Source organism: Mesoplodon bidens (genome assembly GCF_964165515.1).
Source record: "Mesoplodon bidens genome assembly, chromosome: 6".
Classification (NCBI taxonomy): domain Eukaryota; kingdom Metazoa; phylum Chordata; class Mammalia; order Artiodactyla; family Ziphiidae; genus Mesoplodon; species Mesoplodon bidens.
Genome location: NC_138162.1, coordinates 7,863,498 through 7,878,377, shown reverse-complemented (window position 1 = coordinate 7,878,377; position 14,880 = coordinate 7,863,498). Strand labels below are relative to the sequence as shown.

At 51.2% G+C, this 14,880-nt stretch overlaps 2 protein-coding genes across 4 annotated transcripts in view; one reads left to right on the top strand and one right to left on the bottom strand.

The window, feature by feature from the left end:
- Positions 1-1,546, bottom strand: part of EEIG1 (estrogen-induced osteoclastogenesis regulator 1) — a 37,391-nt gene extending 35,845 nt beyond the window's left edge. Inside the window, exon 1 of one of the 2 annotated variants that reach the window (XM_081236579.1) lies at positions 913-1,546. In XM_081236579.1, the coding sequence (XP_081092705.1) occupies positions 913-1,058 (146 nt within the window). In that variant the 5' untranslated portion in view covers positions 1,059-1,546. The remainder of the gene's footprint in view (positions 1-912) is intronic. The other variant, XM_081236580.1, reaches the window with a different exon arrangement.
- Positions 1,342-12,577, top strand: LOC308618558 (uncharacterized protein; the record flags this gene model as incomplete). Of its 2 annotated transcripts, XR_014016029.1 has the most annotated exons (6): positions 1,342-1,592; positions 3,690-3,786; positions 5,433-5,477; positions 6,927-6,990; positions 11,236-11,409; positions 12,407-12,577. XR_014016029.1 is itself a non-coding variant. In XM_081236581.1 (4 exons), the coding sequence occupies 3 exons, from the start codon at positions 1,342-1,344 to the stop codon at positions 5,448-5,450; spliced, it is 366 nt and encodes a 121-aa protein (XP_081092707.1). In that variant the 3' UTR covers positions 5,451-5,477; positions 5,664-5,754. The 2 variants fall into 2 exon arrangements, 1 of the variants encoding a protein (XP_081092707.1); XM_081236581.1 differs by lacking the exons at positions 6,927-6,990; positions 11,236-11,409; positions 12,407-12,577 and adding an exon at positions 5,664-5,754.
- Between the last annotated feature and the right edge of the window lie 2,303 nt (positions 12,578-14,880).

Sequence of the window (14,880 nt, the reverse complement as noted above, 5' to 3'; positions counted from 1 at the left end):
CAAGGAGGCCTGAGGAGCAAAGGGACAGACCAAGGAAGGGAGTCAGTGGGTCACAGGCACTGGGCCAGGCCCTGCACCCCATTCTCTCTGCGGAAACGTCTTCACAACTCTGACAGAGAGACCTGTACTGGGCCCACAAAGTGGCCGAGCTAGGACTCAAACTCCCATCTGTCACACTCCAGGACTATGTGACCCCAGATGGGCCCAGGCAGTGGGCGCAGCTTGGGAACTCAGCCGCCCTCAGCAATGAGCCGGGCAGCTGGACCTGCAGGATGGGGAAGAACACAAAAACTAAACTTAACCGAGCCTCTTTCTTTCAGAGAGGGCAGCAGCCTCCTTGACAAGGGCATTTGCAATGCAAAGCAGTCCAGCTCCAGCCAGAAGAGGACAGTGACTCAGAGGGGGCTGGGCAGGCCAAAATCCAGCCACCACCCTCCAGCCAGACCAGGAGTGCCTGGGGTTGGACCTTCCCAGGAGCCAGGGAGTGCCAGGGAAACTGTGGCTGGCCCGGGCTCTAAACCATATGACAGCCCGAGTGGCCAGCTGGGTGCAAGATGCCCTGGAACACTCCTCCCCCCTTCTCAGCCCTTCGAGGCCAAACCCCACTGGGCTCTTCATACAAGTCTGCAGAATGGGCCTACTGTGGGCTGTGTGCAAGGTCCCATGAGGGGGCTGAAACAACAGGTCCCCAGGTATCCGGCTGGTCACCTGCAGATGGGTGCCCAGCACCCTGCCAGCTTCCTCAGGCCCAGACCTCCCAGATCACAGTAGTCCTGCCTTGTGCAAACCTGCCTCAAACACACATAATCTCCAGGACTCTCTGGACCCCAAGAGGCACTTCCACACTCGCCAAGTGACTAGATCTGGCTCATTATCCCCCTTCCCTGCAGGCAGACCTGCCTCAGCTCCTACCTTGACGACAAGCTGACAAAATCCCCGCCATCCAGCAGCCGGACCTTGCAGAAGAGGACCCCGTTCACAAAGGGGACCGCAGTCAGCTCCTCCAGGGTGAAAGTGGTTTGGAATTTGAATTTCTTCTTCTTCATCAAAAAAGCCATGAGCGAGTTCCCTGAGTCTGAAGCCCCGAAGGCCAAAAAAAGGGGGGGAGCCAGAAATCCCCAGGATTCCTTTCCCTACACCACACCCCCTCCTCAAAACACCAGAGCCGGATTCCGCCCAGATGGTGGCTGGGGCGGCAGAGCGGATGGGGATCTGAGTCCGGAGGGCCCTGGTCTGAACTACCAGTCCAGTTCGCAGGCCGGCTGGCTTCACCCTCGGGGAGCTGGGGCTTGGAGGTGTTCGGAGTGGCCGGGGGCTTCACCGTCATGTAAACACTGGGGCATGGCCCAGGAGTCAAGGGAAGGGATGGCGGGCGGCGCGCGAGCGGCCGCGCTGGCGGACAGCATCCCGAGCCGCGGTCCCTGGGGAGCTCATGCCGCGCGACTGGGCGAGGCGGGCGGACCGGTGAGACTGAGGGCGATGGGCGGCCCGGTGAGGCCGAGGGCGGTCCCGCCCCCGCCCCGCTGGCGGCCGGGTGTAGGCGCCCACGCCGCGCCCACGCTCCCGCTCCTGGGTGCCAGGCAGCCGCGCAGGTAAGTCCGGGGAGGCTGAGGGCACCCCCAGGGGGCGACCGGGAGCTCTGGGGGCCTCTCCGGGAGGCGCGTCGGGGACGCTCCGGGCCGGGAACGTCCAGCCACTGCCCCCTCCCGGCGGGCACCGGGCCGGGCTCCAGGCAGCAGGGGCGCCGCCTCCTCCTCGATCGCGGGTCCCGCTCCGCGGGCCCCAGCGGAGCTGAGGCGCCCCTCCGGCCGGCCGGTGGCGCCCACCTCACCCGCCTCACCCGCCGCCTCTAGCCAGCACCCCCGCGAGCAGCAGCGCCGCCGCCTGCGATCCCGACGCCACCGGCCGCCCGACGCTGCGCGGCCCAGCTCGGAGAATGCCGAGGCCCAGAGCGGCCGCCCGCGGAGCCGCCGCGGAACGCGGGAGGGGCGGGGCGCCGGGGGCTCAGCCCGCCCACGAATGGGCGGCCCGGCGGGGCGGGCGCGGAGTGCGATTGGCGGACGGCGGCGTGGGGCGGGACTCGCGGGAGGCCGAGGCAGCTCAAGGCGTTCGGATTGGTGCGTCGCCCATCTGGGCCCGCCTCCTCGGTCCGGGCGGAGCGGAGAGAAAAGGCTAGGGGCCCTGGGGAGGCAGTGGGAGGTCGCGGGGAGGAAAGCCGGGGCCGGCAGGCCGGGAAGGAGGAGGGCGCGAGCAAAAGAAAAGGAGAAACAATGACGAGAAGAAACAATATGAGCACTATGGCTGAAGTGGCCCTCCAGTGTCCTCCCAGACTTGAGTTCGTTGACGACTAGATCAGGCCCGGAAGGTAGCGAGTCCCATTTTTCAGAAAACACACCCAAGAGGGGTGGCCGGAACTAGACCATGCAGGTGTTTGGCTTCGAATCTCTATTTCTCAGCACTGAGGAGGGAAGTGCCTGCAAAGGCTTCGCCAGGGCTTGAGTTAAAGCAGTTCGTCACGCAACCTGTGATAGAACCATCTTCTCCCTTTCCAGGCTTCTATCAAAGCCTTTTGTTGTTGATTAGCTTCTTACCTAGTTATGGCTGGTATCCCTGCCTGCATTAACTGCCCTGAACACAGAGACCAATTCAGGAGCTTTTAACTTCCCAGGCCTTCAACATATTGCAGTTCATTGATTCAGTCCCCAAATGTTTAGGTGCCCCTGAGCCAGGCTCGGATTTAGGAGTGAGACTGGTGGGCCTGCCATCTCCAACCTCGCCAAGCTCAAGATCAGGTGGAGAAGCAGACAGGGACACAGGCAGAGACAAATCTGGTGGATGAGAACTGTAATGGGGGACTTAACAGGGAGCTCAGTGGAGGCAGGGGTGGAGGGGAGGGGGACTCAGAATGCCTCACAAAGTTATCCAAGCCGCTGGCAGGACGCATACCCTGAGTCAGGCAGGGTCCAGGCAGAGGGAGCCTCAAGAGGCCTGGCGGCCAGAGACTGCAGTGCCCACAGAAAGCTGTGAGTACCTCCATGCTCCTGCACTGTGGCTCTTTGAGAGATGCAGGAGGCGAGAGGTATGGCTGGAAGGCCTGTAATGGCTGGATCTTGCAGAGTCTTGTAGATCAGAGGAAGGAGGGGAGCTACGCACACGTTTTGAGCGGGAGAGTGACCCAGACAGATTTGCTTTTTGTTAGAAGAAGCTTGCTCTGACTACAGGTAGTGTGGAAGAGAAAAGATGGGAAACGGGTGAGGGGCCTGTTGTGGTGATCCAGGCCAGAGATGATGACAGCGGAACCACAGCACTGCAGGAAAACTGGAGTCTGAGAAGCATTTGAAAGACAAATCAAGTGCACCTTCGGATGAGTTAGGTTGGGACATGTATCTGAGGACTCAGATTTCTGATTCCTTCCTGATTCCCAGCCGTAAAATGGGTGGCAACCTGTACTTCTCTCCAGTTTGTCCCATAATTTGAAAAACACAGTTAGCCAGATAGGAGAAGAATGATAATAGCAGCTCCCAGTACTTTTATGTATCCCCATGTACAGCCAGGTAAGTTGAGGCCTGGAGAGTTTACTTGACTAGGGTCCTGACCCTGGAGCACAGGCACTAGAGTGCTAAGCTGTGCTGCTCACACTGGGGTAGGAGTGGGGGTCCTCACTAATCCTGGCTGGACCTGCTCCACAGGGGAAAGGCCTGTGGCTATCTGACCCCAGAAGAGGATTTCAGAGGAGGGAGCCAGCCAAGGATGTCCCAAGGCCCGGCTGACTTCTCAGCTGTGACCGTGAGTAACCCCAGGCCTCTCCAACAGGAAACAGGGTGGGCCTGGCTGCCAGACTTAGCTCGGGTGGGGTATTTATCTCTCTGAGCCTCTGGGCTGGGAACCCAGGAAGTTTCCCTTCCCTCATTTCCGAGGTGGGTCCTGGTTAAGGGAGAGAGCTAGGTGCCAGGACAGGGTGCTGCATTTGGGGCGAGACAAGCCTGAGTTAGGATCCTGGTTCTGCTGCATATTGGTAGTATGGCCTTGGTTCGAAACACCAAGACTCAGGGACTCCAAACTGAGAGGGGGTTCAGTATGGTCTGGCTAGGATCGCTTGCCCTGGAGCCAACAGAACTGGGTCCGAAATCTGGCTGACACAACACCGACCACCTGTGTCACACACACTTTGGGTATAGTTTTGCATGCATAGGAAGGAATCTTGAAGGAGACACTCTAAACTTTCTCATCTCTGAGCTACAATTTCTTCGTCTATAAATTAGGAATAAGAATATCAACCTTTGGGACTTCCCTGGTAGTCCAGGGGTAAAGAATCCACCTTCCAATGCAGGGGACAGGGGTTCGATCCCTGGTCAGGAAACTAAGATCCCACATGCCGCGGGGCAACTAAGCCCTGGTGCCACAACTACTGAGCTTGCACTCCATAACTAGAACCCGGGTGCCTCAAACAACAGGGCCCATGCACTCTGGACCCCGCCTGCCACAACTAGAGAGAGAATAAAAACCCACACACCACAACCAGAGAGAAGTCCACGCCACAACTGGAGAGAAGCCCGTGCCGCAACGAAGACCCGATGCAGCCAAAAAAATAAAGAAAATAAAGAAAGAGAATAAATAAATATTAAAAAAAAAAAAATCAACCTTTCCAGAAGAGGCTGTGCTTGCAAAAGGCTCAGGCCTGGAGGGACATGGGGATCTGAGTTAGTAGTCAGCAGGGAGCTCCAGGCTGGCACTTCCTTACTTCTCCAGCCCCCTAAATTCCCAAGCATAGCCTGTCCTTCCTCCCTGAGGCCCTGACCGGACATAAGAGGAAACCAGTACCTAATAAGATAATTCAGACAAGTAAGTGGTCTGGAAAAGGAATCCCAGGAGAATTTGAGAGGATGATCGGATTGGGAGTCCTGATTTAGATGATCAAGGAAGGCCTCTGCAAGGCGTTATCTCAGCCCAGACCTACATAAGAAGGGGGCCCCAAGCACAGGAAGCCCTGGGAGCAGAGGCAGGAGCTGGCATGTTTCCAGGACTCTGTGTGCCTGGAGGGGAGTGTGTGGAGGGAGGAGAGAGAGGCGTGGAGTCAGGCAGGAGCCAGCTCACGTGGGCCCTCTGGGCCTGGGAGGAGTTTAGATTTTAGTCTAAGCCCGAAAGGACACCATGGGAGGATGTAAGCAGGTTGGTGACAAGATCCAAAATACCTTTATGAAAGTCCTTTCCAGTTTGAAAGTTGTTTCCGGTTCTTTCCGTTCTTTGGAGAACGGGCTGGTCGTCAGCAGGCGAGAAGAGAGGCAGGCAGACAGGTGAGGAGGCTATTACAGCCATTCCAGCGGGAAACTGGTGGCTCAGACCACGGTGGAGCCAGAACAGTGGGAAGAGAGAGGGAACAGCTGTTGAGAAGTGATAATAGTTACCCACTAGAACTTTTTGAATATTCCCAGGATTTTGAATTTGACTGAATGGCACCAGGTTCTCCTAGTCAGGAGGTAAGTGAGCATAAGCAGTGGAATAGGAGTGAGGGAGGAGTAGAGGGGAATGGAGGAGCCGCCTGGGACATCAGCCTGTAGAACAGAATCACAGCGGGAGAAAGGGGGGGTACCTTTAGAGAATCCTTACCTTTATCTGGCCCTAGACAAACTCTTATGATGCTATCTTCTTCTCTCTCGTTACAGCATGAGCTTCACAGGATCAGACACCTCACCCATGGTGTCCCCACATCCAGTTCATGGCCTGTCACATGATAGACAGTCAATAAATGGTTGTCCAAGGGATGGATGCATAGATGGATGCATATATATCATGCATATGCATATATCCATACATATGTATAGATGCATATAGGAAGGGATAGATGTGTGGATGGACGGATGCATGGGTAGATGGATGACTGTAGATTTAACCTTGTCACCTCCTATTTTAAAACTCCTTGGTGTTGCCAATAACTATCAAAATTCAATAGGCACAAGTCCATTTAAAGTAAGTTACCCAGGGATTCCCTGGTGGCACAGTGGTTGAGAGTCCGCCTGCCGATGCAGGAGATGCGGGTTCGTGCCCCGGTCCGGGAAGATCCCACGTGCCGCGGAGCGGCTGGGCCCCGTGAGCCATGGCCGCTAAGCCTGCGCGTCCGGAGCCTGTGCTCCGCAACGGGAAAGGCCACAACAGTGAGAGGCCCGCGTACCGCAAAAATAAATAAATAAATAAATAAATAAGTTACCCAATAGCAATACTCACACGTGTGTACAAAGTTACATGTGCAAGATGGCCCTGCACCATTATATATTATACGAAAATATTGGCAGCAGCCTGATGTCTGACAGTAGGAAGAGGGGGTCTTTGAGGGGAAGGACTGTGTTTTGTGCCTTGCTCCATCCTCAGCACCTGGGATAATAGCCAGTACCCAATAGGGTTAAATAAATACATATTTGTGGAAGGAAGGGAAACATCATCAGTGAGATGCTGTCCAGCTGTTGAGAAGGATGCTGGAGGTGTGTGTGCCGAGGTGGGAGATGTCCACCCTATCGTGGCAAAGCAAGCACAAACAGTACTCATTTTTGTCAAGAAAAATAGATCTATGTGTGCATAGAAGAGAATCTTTTCAGGGCACAAACCTGTGTCCCCTGCATCGGCTGGCGGACTCTCAACCACTGCGCCACTAGGGAAGCCCATAGAAAAGAATCTTGAAGGATACACTAAATTGTTACCAGAGGCTTTCAACTAAGGAGAGGGTTTGGGGGGAAATGTTTATTATTTTAATGAATATTCTGGGATATTGTTTGGTTTTTGTAATATGATAGATTTATTTTATAATTTAATAATATATAATTATAAGGATGTTATTAACAAAAGGCCTTCCATGCTTGGCCAACACCCTCTGGATAAAGTAAAAGTTTCTTTTCTTTTTTCTTTCTTTTTTTTTTTTTTTTTTTTTTTTTTAGGTAAGAAGTGGATTTCTTTAGGGAGATACACATTCCATAGACAGAATGTGGTCCATCTCAAAAGGTGAGAACGGCCTTGGGAGAAACACACTTCACAGACAGAGTGTGGGCCATCTCAGAAGGCGAGAGCGAGTCAAAGGTTCTTAGAGAAAAAAAAAAAAAGGTTCTTAGCCAGGCATTCAGTCCCCTCTGAAATCAACTGCTCAGCCTCTCCCTGCCTGCCCTGCTCGGACCCCTGCAGCCCTGCTCAAAGGTCCTGGCCTTGTCCTCCTGCCCACCTGGTGACACCTACTTAGTGTCAGGCTTCAGCTCAAGCATCCTCTCCCACCCCATTCCCCCACATCAGGCACAATGCTCACTCCCTGCTCTGTGCCCCCAATTTACCAACCATCTGTGTGCGGAGAAATGAGGGCTCGGCCTTCTTTCTTTCTGTCACAATAACTGGTGTGTACTTGGCATTCATTGGAAGGGAGGTGGGAGGGCGGGAGGAAAAAAAGGAAGAAAGGAAGAGAAAATGAAAGGAAGAAAAAAAGGGGAAATCGAGGTTGGGATGGAAAATGCCACTTGCCCAAATCACCCTGAGGGCAGGCAGCTACCCCGCTGGCCTGCTCTCTCAGTCACCTGACAGCCAGCACAGAGTGCCACGCCAAGCTGTTTTCCCAGCGCTGCTTGCCACAGGCGGTCAGTGCTGATTCAGTGGTGACTCGGCTCCAGTTATTTGCAGAACTGGAATAGCAGCTGAGCCACCCCAGCAGCTGACCAAGGGCGTATCGATTTGTGCTAGGCTTCTGGCAAATATCTGAGCCAGTCACACATGAAGATAAAGGCTCCAAAGAACTCACCCACCACGGTGATCTGTCCTGCTTAAACCTCCCACGGCCAAGTCCACAAGTCTCCCCATTAATCAGCCAACTCTGCCGTTTCCAACCCAAGCCTGACCGTCACTTGCGGAGAGTAGTCATGGTTCAGAACACAAGATCTGGAGTCAGGCAGCCTGGGTTCCAGCCCAAGGATTACTGAGTCAAAGGGTATTTACATATTTACTGCTGAGAGATGCTGCCAAACTGCCTTCCAAAAAGTTGGACCCATTTATACTCCCACCAGCAGTATAAGACAGTGCCCGTTCCCATACTTTCTCCATCTTTACCAATCTGTTTCAAAACAAAACAAAACAAAACACCCTCTACTACCATGCTTGCATTTCTTGCACTAGCATCTTTTCATCTTGTTTTGGCAATTTGAATTTCTGTAAATTGCCTGGCCATATCCTTTGTCCATTTTTAAAAATTTGAGTTGTCATCTTTTTGTTATTTATTTGTAGTAGCTTATTACATATTTGGATATCAACCTCTGTTATAAATGTTAAAGTATTACTTCCACTTAATCAGTGGTCACTGGGCTTTGTTTATGGTGTCTATTTGCCTCACAGCAGCTCTTACCAAACCCCAGCTAAGAGATAGGAATCCACCTACTTCAGTGGAGAGAGCACTGGATTGGGAGTCAGGAACCTGGGTTTTGAGTTCTACCTCTGTCATTGATTCACTGTGTGACTTTGAACCAGTCCCTGACCTCTCTTTCACTATCTGCTAAATAAGAGCATTGAATTGAGTGGTCTCTGTAGACCTGTCCACCTCCATGGTCTAGACAAGCACTATTAATAGAACTTTCTGCAATGATGGAAATGTCCCATCTCTGCACTGTTCAATATGGTAACCACTAGCCACATGTGGCTATTGAGCACTTAAAAATGTGACTAGTGTGACCGAGAAACTGAATTTTAAACTCCATTGAATTTAAATTAAAAACTTAGATAGCCACAGGTGGCTAATGACTACCGTATTACACAGTGCAAGTCCGGATGGTCTAGATCCCCCATCTCTGAGTATGCTGTAATACAGTTTAATTAAGGCAGCAATGGAGAGTCCCTGTGTGACTTGGGGAAGGTCATTCAACCTCTCTGAGCCTCAGTTTTCCCATCTGTCCAGTGGGGCCAGAGCAGTCCCTATCTCCTGGGGTTGTTGGCCAGATTTGATTAGTGAGTATGTGAAGGCCAAGGCCCAATGCCTGACCCGACACTGTAAAATCAGGCCAGATTCCCAGGTTGAAACATGAGAGTGTGTTTACACCATTTTCATCGTGTCCAGAGACCCATGGGTGGCTTTCTCCAGAGCTGCCCGTCTTCCCCTACAGCTTCAAGGCCAGACTTATTTTCTTAAACCAGGGCTTCTTCGGCTCCAGCATGCCTTCAGCCCAGGATTCCAGATCGCTGATGGGACAAAGTCCAAACTTCAGCCTGTGTTCCCACCTCTGAGGCTGGCCCTACCCTTGCAGTATTGTCATTAATACAACCTGCAGGTCAGCCCAGCCACCTCACCACCTTCCCCCTCTGTCTCTTGCCTATCCCAGCCTTCCAAGGTCTGCCAAGCACTTCATTCATCATTTTTCATTCATAGATGTTTATCACGCCATCTGCTCTGGGACTGGGGCTGTAGTGGCAGGCATGTAGATGTGGCCCAAGTGATGAGAGCTGTGATACACCTGGAGGTCTGGAGGAGCTCAGGGGGAAGTGAGAACACAGAAGAGGCCTGGTAGGGTGTGTGGTCAGGGCAGAATTTTCTGAGGAAGTAGCATGTAAGCCTGAGCCTGAGCAACGGGTAGAAGTCAGCCAGGAGAGAGGGTAGTTGGTGGAGAGGAAAGACTAAGCTGAGAGAATGTAGGAGCCCAGGATCTGTGAGAGACGAGGGCAGGCCTAGAAAAGTAGGCAGGCCCCATCCTACAGGAGGGCCTTGCAGGCCATGTTAATGAGGTTGTGCTTTATGCTAAAGGTAAAGGGGAGCCATGGTAGGTTTTAGAGAGAGGATGATGTGATTATTCCAGTCCAGCTCCCTACATGGCCTGTAAGATTCAGGAATTTTGGGAACCCCCTGGCAGCCTCGTGGTTAGGACTTGGTGCTCTCACTGCCAGGGGCCCGGGTTCAATCCCTGGTCGGGGAATTAAGATCCCACAAGCAGCGTGGCCAAAAAAAAAAAAGGGAATTTAGCCTCTTTAACTTTCCCTTCTCTGCCTGCCACCTGTATCTCAAGATACATCATGAACACACAGTTCCCGGGGCCTTCCTTTTGTTTAAAGCAACCTGGGTTCAAATCCCAGCCCTAAAAAACCAAAAAGAAAAAGAAAAAAAGAAAAATCCCAGACCTATCACTTCAAGCAAGTTATTAACCTCTTTCAGTGTCCTCACCCATAAAATGGAGATAATGACACCTTTGCACAGTTATACCAGTTATGAGGGGAAAGTGTATGGCACAGAGCCACTCTGGAAATAGAGTCCAGTTGAATTCCTTCTGTGCAAAGTCAAATGAAAGCCATGGAGGGGGGCTCTGAGGGTTTCCTGAAAGGGCAGGCAGAAGTCCCATTTCTGGGAAGTGTCACTGTGGCCCTGTTGGCCTCGACCAGGGTAGAGGGAGGGATTTGGCTGAGGCCTTTCTCAGGCAGACTGACCGTGTGCTAGGCGACCTCAAAGGGGACCTCCAGAGCTAGACTTGGTCTTCTGAACCTTTTCAGACCCCCACCCAGCAGGCCAGGAGTCGGCAGGTGGACCCTGAACTTACGTAACTGGTCAGGAGTCCGACACCTTTCACCCAGTGATCAGGGCTGTGTTTACTGAGAAGAGGTGTTCCCAGGTCACCTCCCTGTCCTCTTAGGTAACTCCCTACCTCTTAGGCATACACACAGCCCTTTAGCCCTTGCTGAGCTCTGCTTATTTTATGATTTCTTAGTCACAGTGCCTGGTGTTACTGTCAGCAACAGCTATTTTTTTTAAATTGAAGTATAGTTGATTTACAATGTTGTGTTAATTTCTGTTGTACAGCAAAGGGATTCAGTCATATATATATATATATATATATATACACACACACATTCTTTTTTCATATATTTTCCATTGTGGTTTCTCATAGGATATTGAATATAGTTCCCTGTGCTATACAGTGGGACCTTGTTGTTTATCCATTCTATATATAATAACAGCTATTATTTTTAAATGTGAAAATCATCAGTGGTGCCATTTAGTGGTGAGGCACTGGGGGATCAGTGGGGGACAGGGGCTGCAGCAGGGACCAGGGTATGAGGCCCAGACTCCTTCATTCATTAGCTCCATGACCTGGAGCCAGTCGCTTGGAGACACTGAGCCTCAATTTTCACAGCTGTAAAATGGGTTTAGTGACCATACTTACCTCATGAAATCCTTTTTTTTTTTTTTCCGGTACGCGGGTCTCTCACTGTTGTGACCTCTCCCGGTGTGGAGCACAGGCTCCGGATGCGCAGGCTCAGCGGCCATGGCTCACGGGCCCAGCCGCTCCGCGGCATGTGGGATCTTCCCGGACCGGGGCACGAACCCGTGTCCGCTGTATTGGCAGGCGGACTCTCAACTACTGCGCCACCAGGGAAGAAGCCCTCATGAAATCCTTTTGAGGATTCTACAAGGTAGTAATGTACATAAAGGGCGTTGTAAATTACCTGGCACAGGGGAAGCACTCGTCAAATGTTAGCTATTAACATCACACTGTGTTTTGTAACCTGTCCCTTCCACTCAACTCACTATGAAACTCTTTCCAGTGACAGTGAGGAATTCAACACTTGGTATTTTTTAACGCATCCCAAACTGCTGACTGGGAACTGGGAATCCTGAATTTTACTCTCCTGCTTGGCTTTAGGGCCCCACCCTCCCAGACCTTAGTCCCCACTGCCCACTTGTAGAACAGCAGGGGAGTGGGGTGGAGATTGATGCTTGCTAAGGGCCCTGTTCTCTGATTCTGCGTTTCAGAGCTACAGACCCCAGACCCTGCCCCTCACCCTTTCCTTCCTTCCTTCCTTCAACAAATACCTCCCAGGGTTCAAATTCCACCTCCCACTACTTGGCTGTGTAACCTTGGACAAGTTAAGTAACCTCTTTATGCCTCTGTTTCCTGATCTCTAAAATGGAAATATAGTACCTATTTCCCAGGGATGTGATGAGTAATGATTTTTGTGAAGTGCTTAGAATAATGCCTGTTCGACTAGATCAAAAACTGAGTGCCCATTCTGTGCCACGCACTGATGTAAGCACTGGGGGTACAAGTGTGAACGATTGGGTAAGAGTGGTGATCTCAGTGAGGTTTTGTTGGCGGGGAGGGTTGAAATCAGCACAGCGATACAGTGACGCGCCCCCAGGCAGGGCAGTGTTGACCATTCTCCTGCAAGGGGGGTGGCTTTCAAGGAGGCCCTGATGCTCTGAGTCACTTCTCTTTGTCTAAGCAACAGCTTCTGTGTATTGACCTCGCCCTGGGGGCCCATGCCCCAGGCTAAGCCCTGTGCTCCTAAGTTCTCCTCAAAAGCCAACAGCCTGCAGGGGTTCCATCACTGCTATAGACCAAATGTTTGTTTCCACCCCCCCAAAGTCATATGTTGAAGCTCTAACCCCCAGCGTGATTGTATTTGACAGTGGGGCCTTTTGGAGGTGCTTGGGTCATGAGGTGGAGTCTCCATGAATAGGATTAGTGCCCTTATAAAAGAGATCCCAGAGAACTCCCCTGCCCCTTCTGCTATGTGAGGACACAGCAAGAAGACAGGCTCTCACCAGTCACCGAATCTGCCAGTACCTTGATCCTGAACTTCCCTGACTTCAGAACTGTGAGAAATAAATTTCTGTTGTTTGTAAACCACCCAGTCTGTGGTGTTTTTGTTATAGCAGCCAGAACAGACTAAGACAATCGTCATCCCCATTTCACAGAAGAGTTCATGTCCATTCCCCCTCCCAGGCCAAGCACATAACAGGGGGCCGGTGAGTGAGTGGAAGAAAGAAGGAAGGAACAAATGAACACAGAACACTACTGACGCTAATCCTTCCACGGGGTAAGCATCATGCTGGGGCTCAGGAGCCCTTCTGCTCCTGGAGGGCAGGGAGCTCCATTGTACATGCTTGTGGCCACCATACAAGGCTCAGTGGAAACATCCTGTAGACTGTGCCGTTGCCACTGTCCCGTCTTCCCCCCATCATCACAGCTGACACTTCCCTGAACCTTAGTATGTGCTCCAGGCACTGATCTAAGGTTTTTAGCAGATGAACTCTTTCAATCCTCACAACAGTCCCATGAGGTATGTCCCATTTCACAGACGAAGAAACTGAGGCACAGACAGGTGATGTCATGCCCAAGGTCATACCGGTAATCGATGATGGAGCTGACTTCAAATCCAGGCAGTCTGGACCCTGGGCCTGAGTTCTTCACCACCGTGCTATCCAGACTTTCTCTTTCTCTTTTTAGTCACTGCTCTGCTCATCTCAAATGTAGCACATGCTCTGAAGCAGACTGAAGTGAGAAATCAGTGGCAGGAGGAACACTGGAAAATTCACAAATATGTGGAAAATAAACGGCACACTCTTAAGCACTCAATAGGTCAAAGAAGAAATCTCAAGGGAAATGAGAAAATATCTTGAGAACAAATGAAAACAAAAACACAACATACCAAAACTTATGGGAATCAACGAAAGCAGTAATAAGAGGGAAGCTTACAGGGGTCAATGCTTACATTAAAAAAGAAAGATCTCAGGGAGTTCCCTGGCGGCCCAGTGGTTAAGATTCAGTGCTTTCACTGTAGGGGCCCAGGTTTGATCCCTGGTTGGGAACTAGGATCCTATAAGCCACACAGCATGGCCAAAAAAAAAAAAAAAAAGATCTCAAACAAAAGTAACACATGCTCATCTTTGAAAAATTCAAGCAGCACAAAATAGGTAACTAGTGGGAAGCAGCCGCATAGCACAGGGAGATCAGCTCGATGCTTTGTGAACACCTAGAGGGGTGGGATAGGGAGGGTGGGAGGGAGACGCAAGAGGGAGGAGATATGGGGATATGTGTATATGTAAGCTGATTCACTTTGTTATAGAGCAGAAACTAACACACCATTGTAAAGCAATTATACTCCAATAAGGATGTTAAAAAAAAATTCAAGCAGCACAATTTCATGCTCTAGAAAGTGAAAGTTTACAAAGTGACAGTCCCCTGTGATGCCCCCTCCCAGAGATGACCTCCATTGAGATGCTTCAGGTAGTTTTTTTAAAGCTTGTAATACTGGCATCTTAAAAAAAAAAGAAAGAAAGAAAAATGGAATAATACAATACACATTGTTTTGTCACTTTTAGGTTGTTTTGTTTTACTTAAAAGTGACTCTTAGAGGTTTCCCCTTGCTGGAACATTCTCTTTGGGGACTGCAGTTGTCCATGGTGAGGACATCCACACTAGATTTAGCCAGTTCCATCAGGATATGTTTGCAGTGCTTGCAGTTTTTAACTACTTCAAGCCACTGCAGTGAGCACCCTTGTAAACGCCCCGTGTGCTGATGGAGGATCCCAGGAGGGTTAATTTCCGGATGTGAAATCTCTGGGCCAACAGTCAAGAGCATTTTAAACATTTCCTCCAAGAAGACAAAACCAGCTTTGCCTGAAGAGCAGGAGACGGTGAGTTCCCTGCCCTCATATAATTGCTGCCACCTCTGCCCAGCTGGTTAGTATGAGCCCAAGCCATTGTCCTGCCCTGTTGAGTGGTGCCTGACCCTCAAGAGTGACCCAGCCTCCCGTGTTGACAGCCCCTCTGTTGCCGTTAGGGTCCAGAAATTGACCATTCTTGTCGAGAACGTCATCAGATGCTGAGGCTGAAGCACTTTTCGAAAACCCCAGCATTTGCTCTTGAACTCATTTAGGAAAGCCAGCAGTGACCACAATAAGCCCTTGGAAAGACGCCAGGGCTGCTCCCTAGACCACTAGGGCCCCACTCTCGAGGTGACCAGTGGCCAGACTGGCCTCTGATTAGCATCTCTACGCTTGGGTAGCCGGATCGGCTGAATACCCTTCCAGAATCCAGCAAGTAGCTTTTTCCCTGAATCATCATGACTCCCACAAACTGGGCACTAAAGTGATTAGCG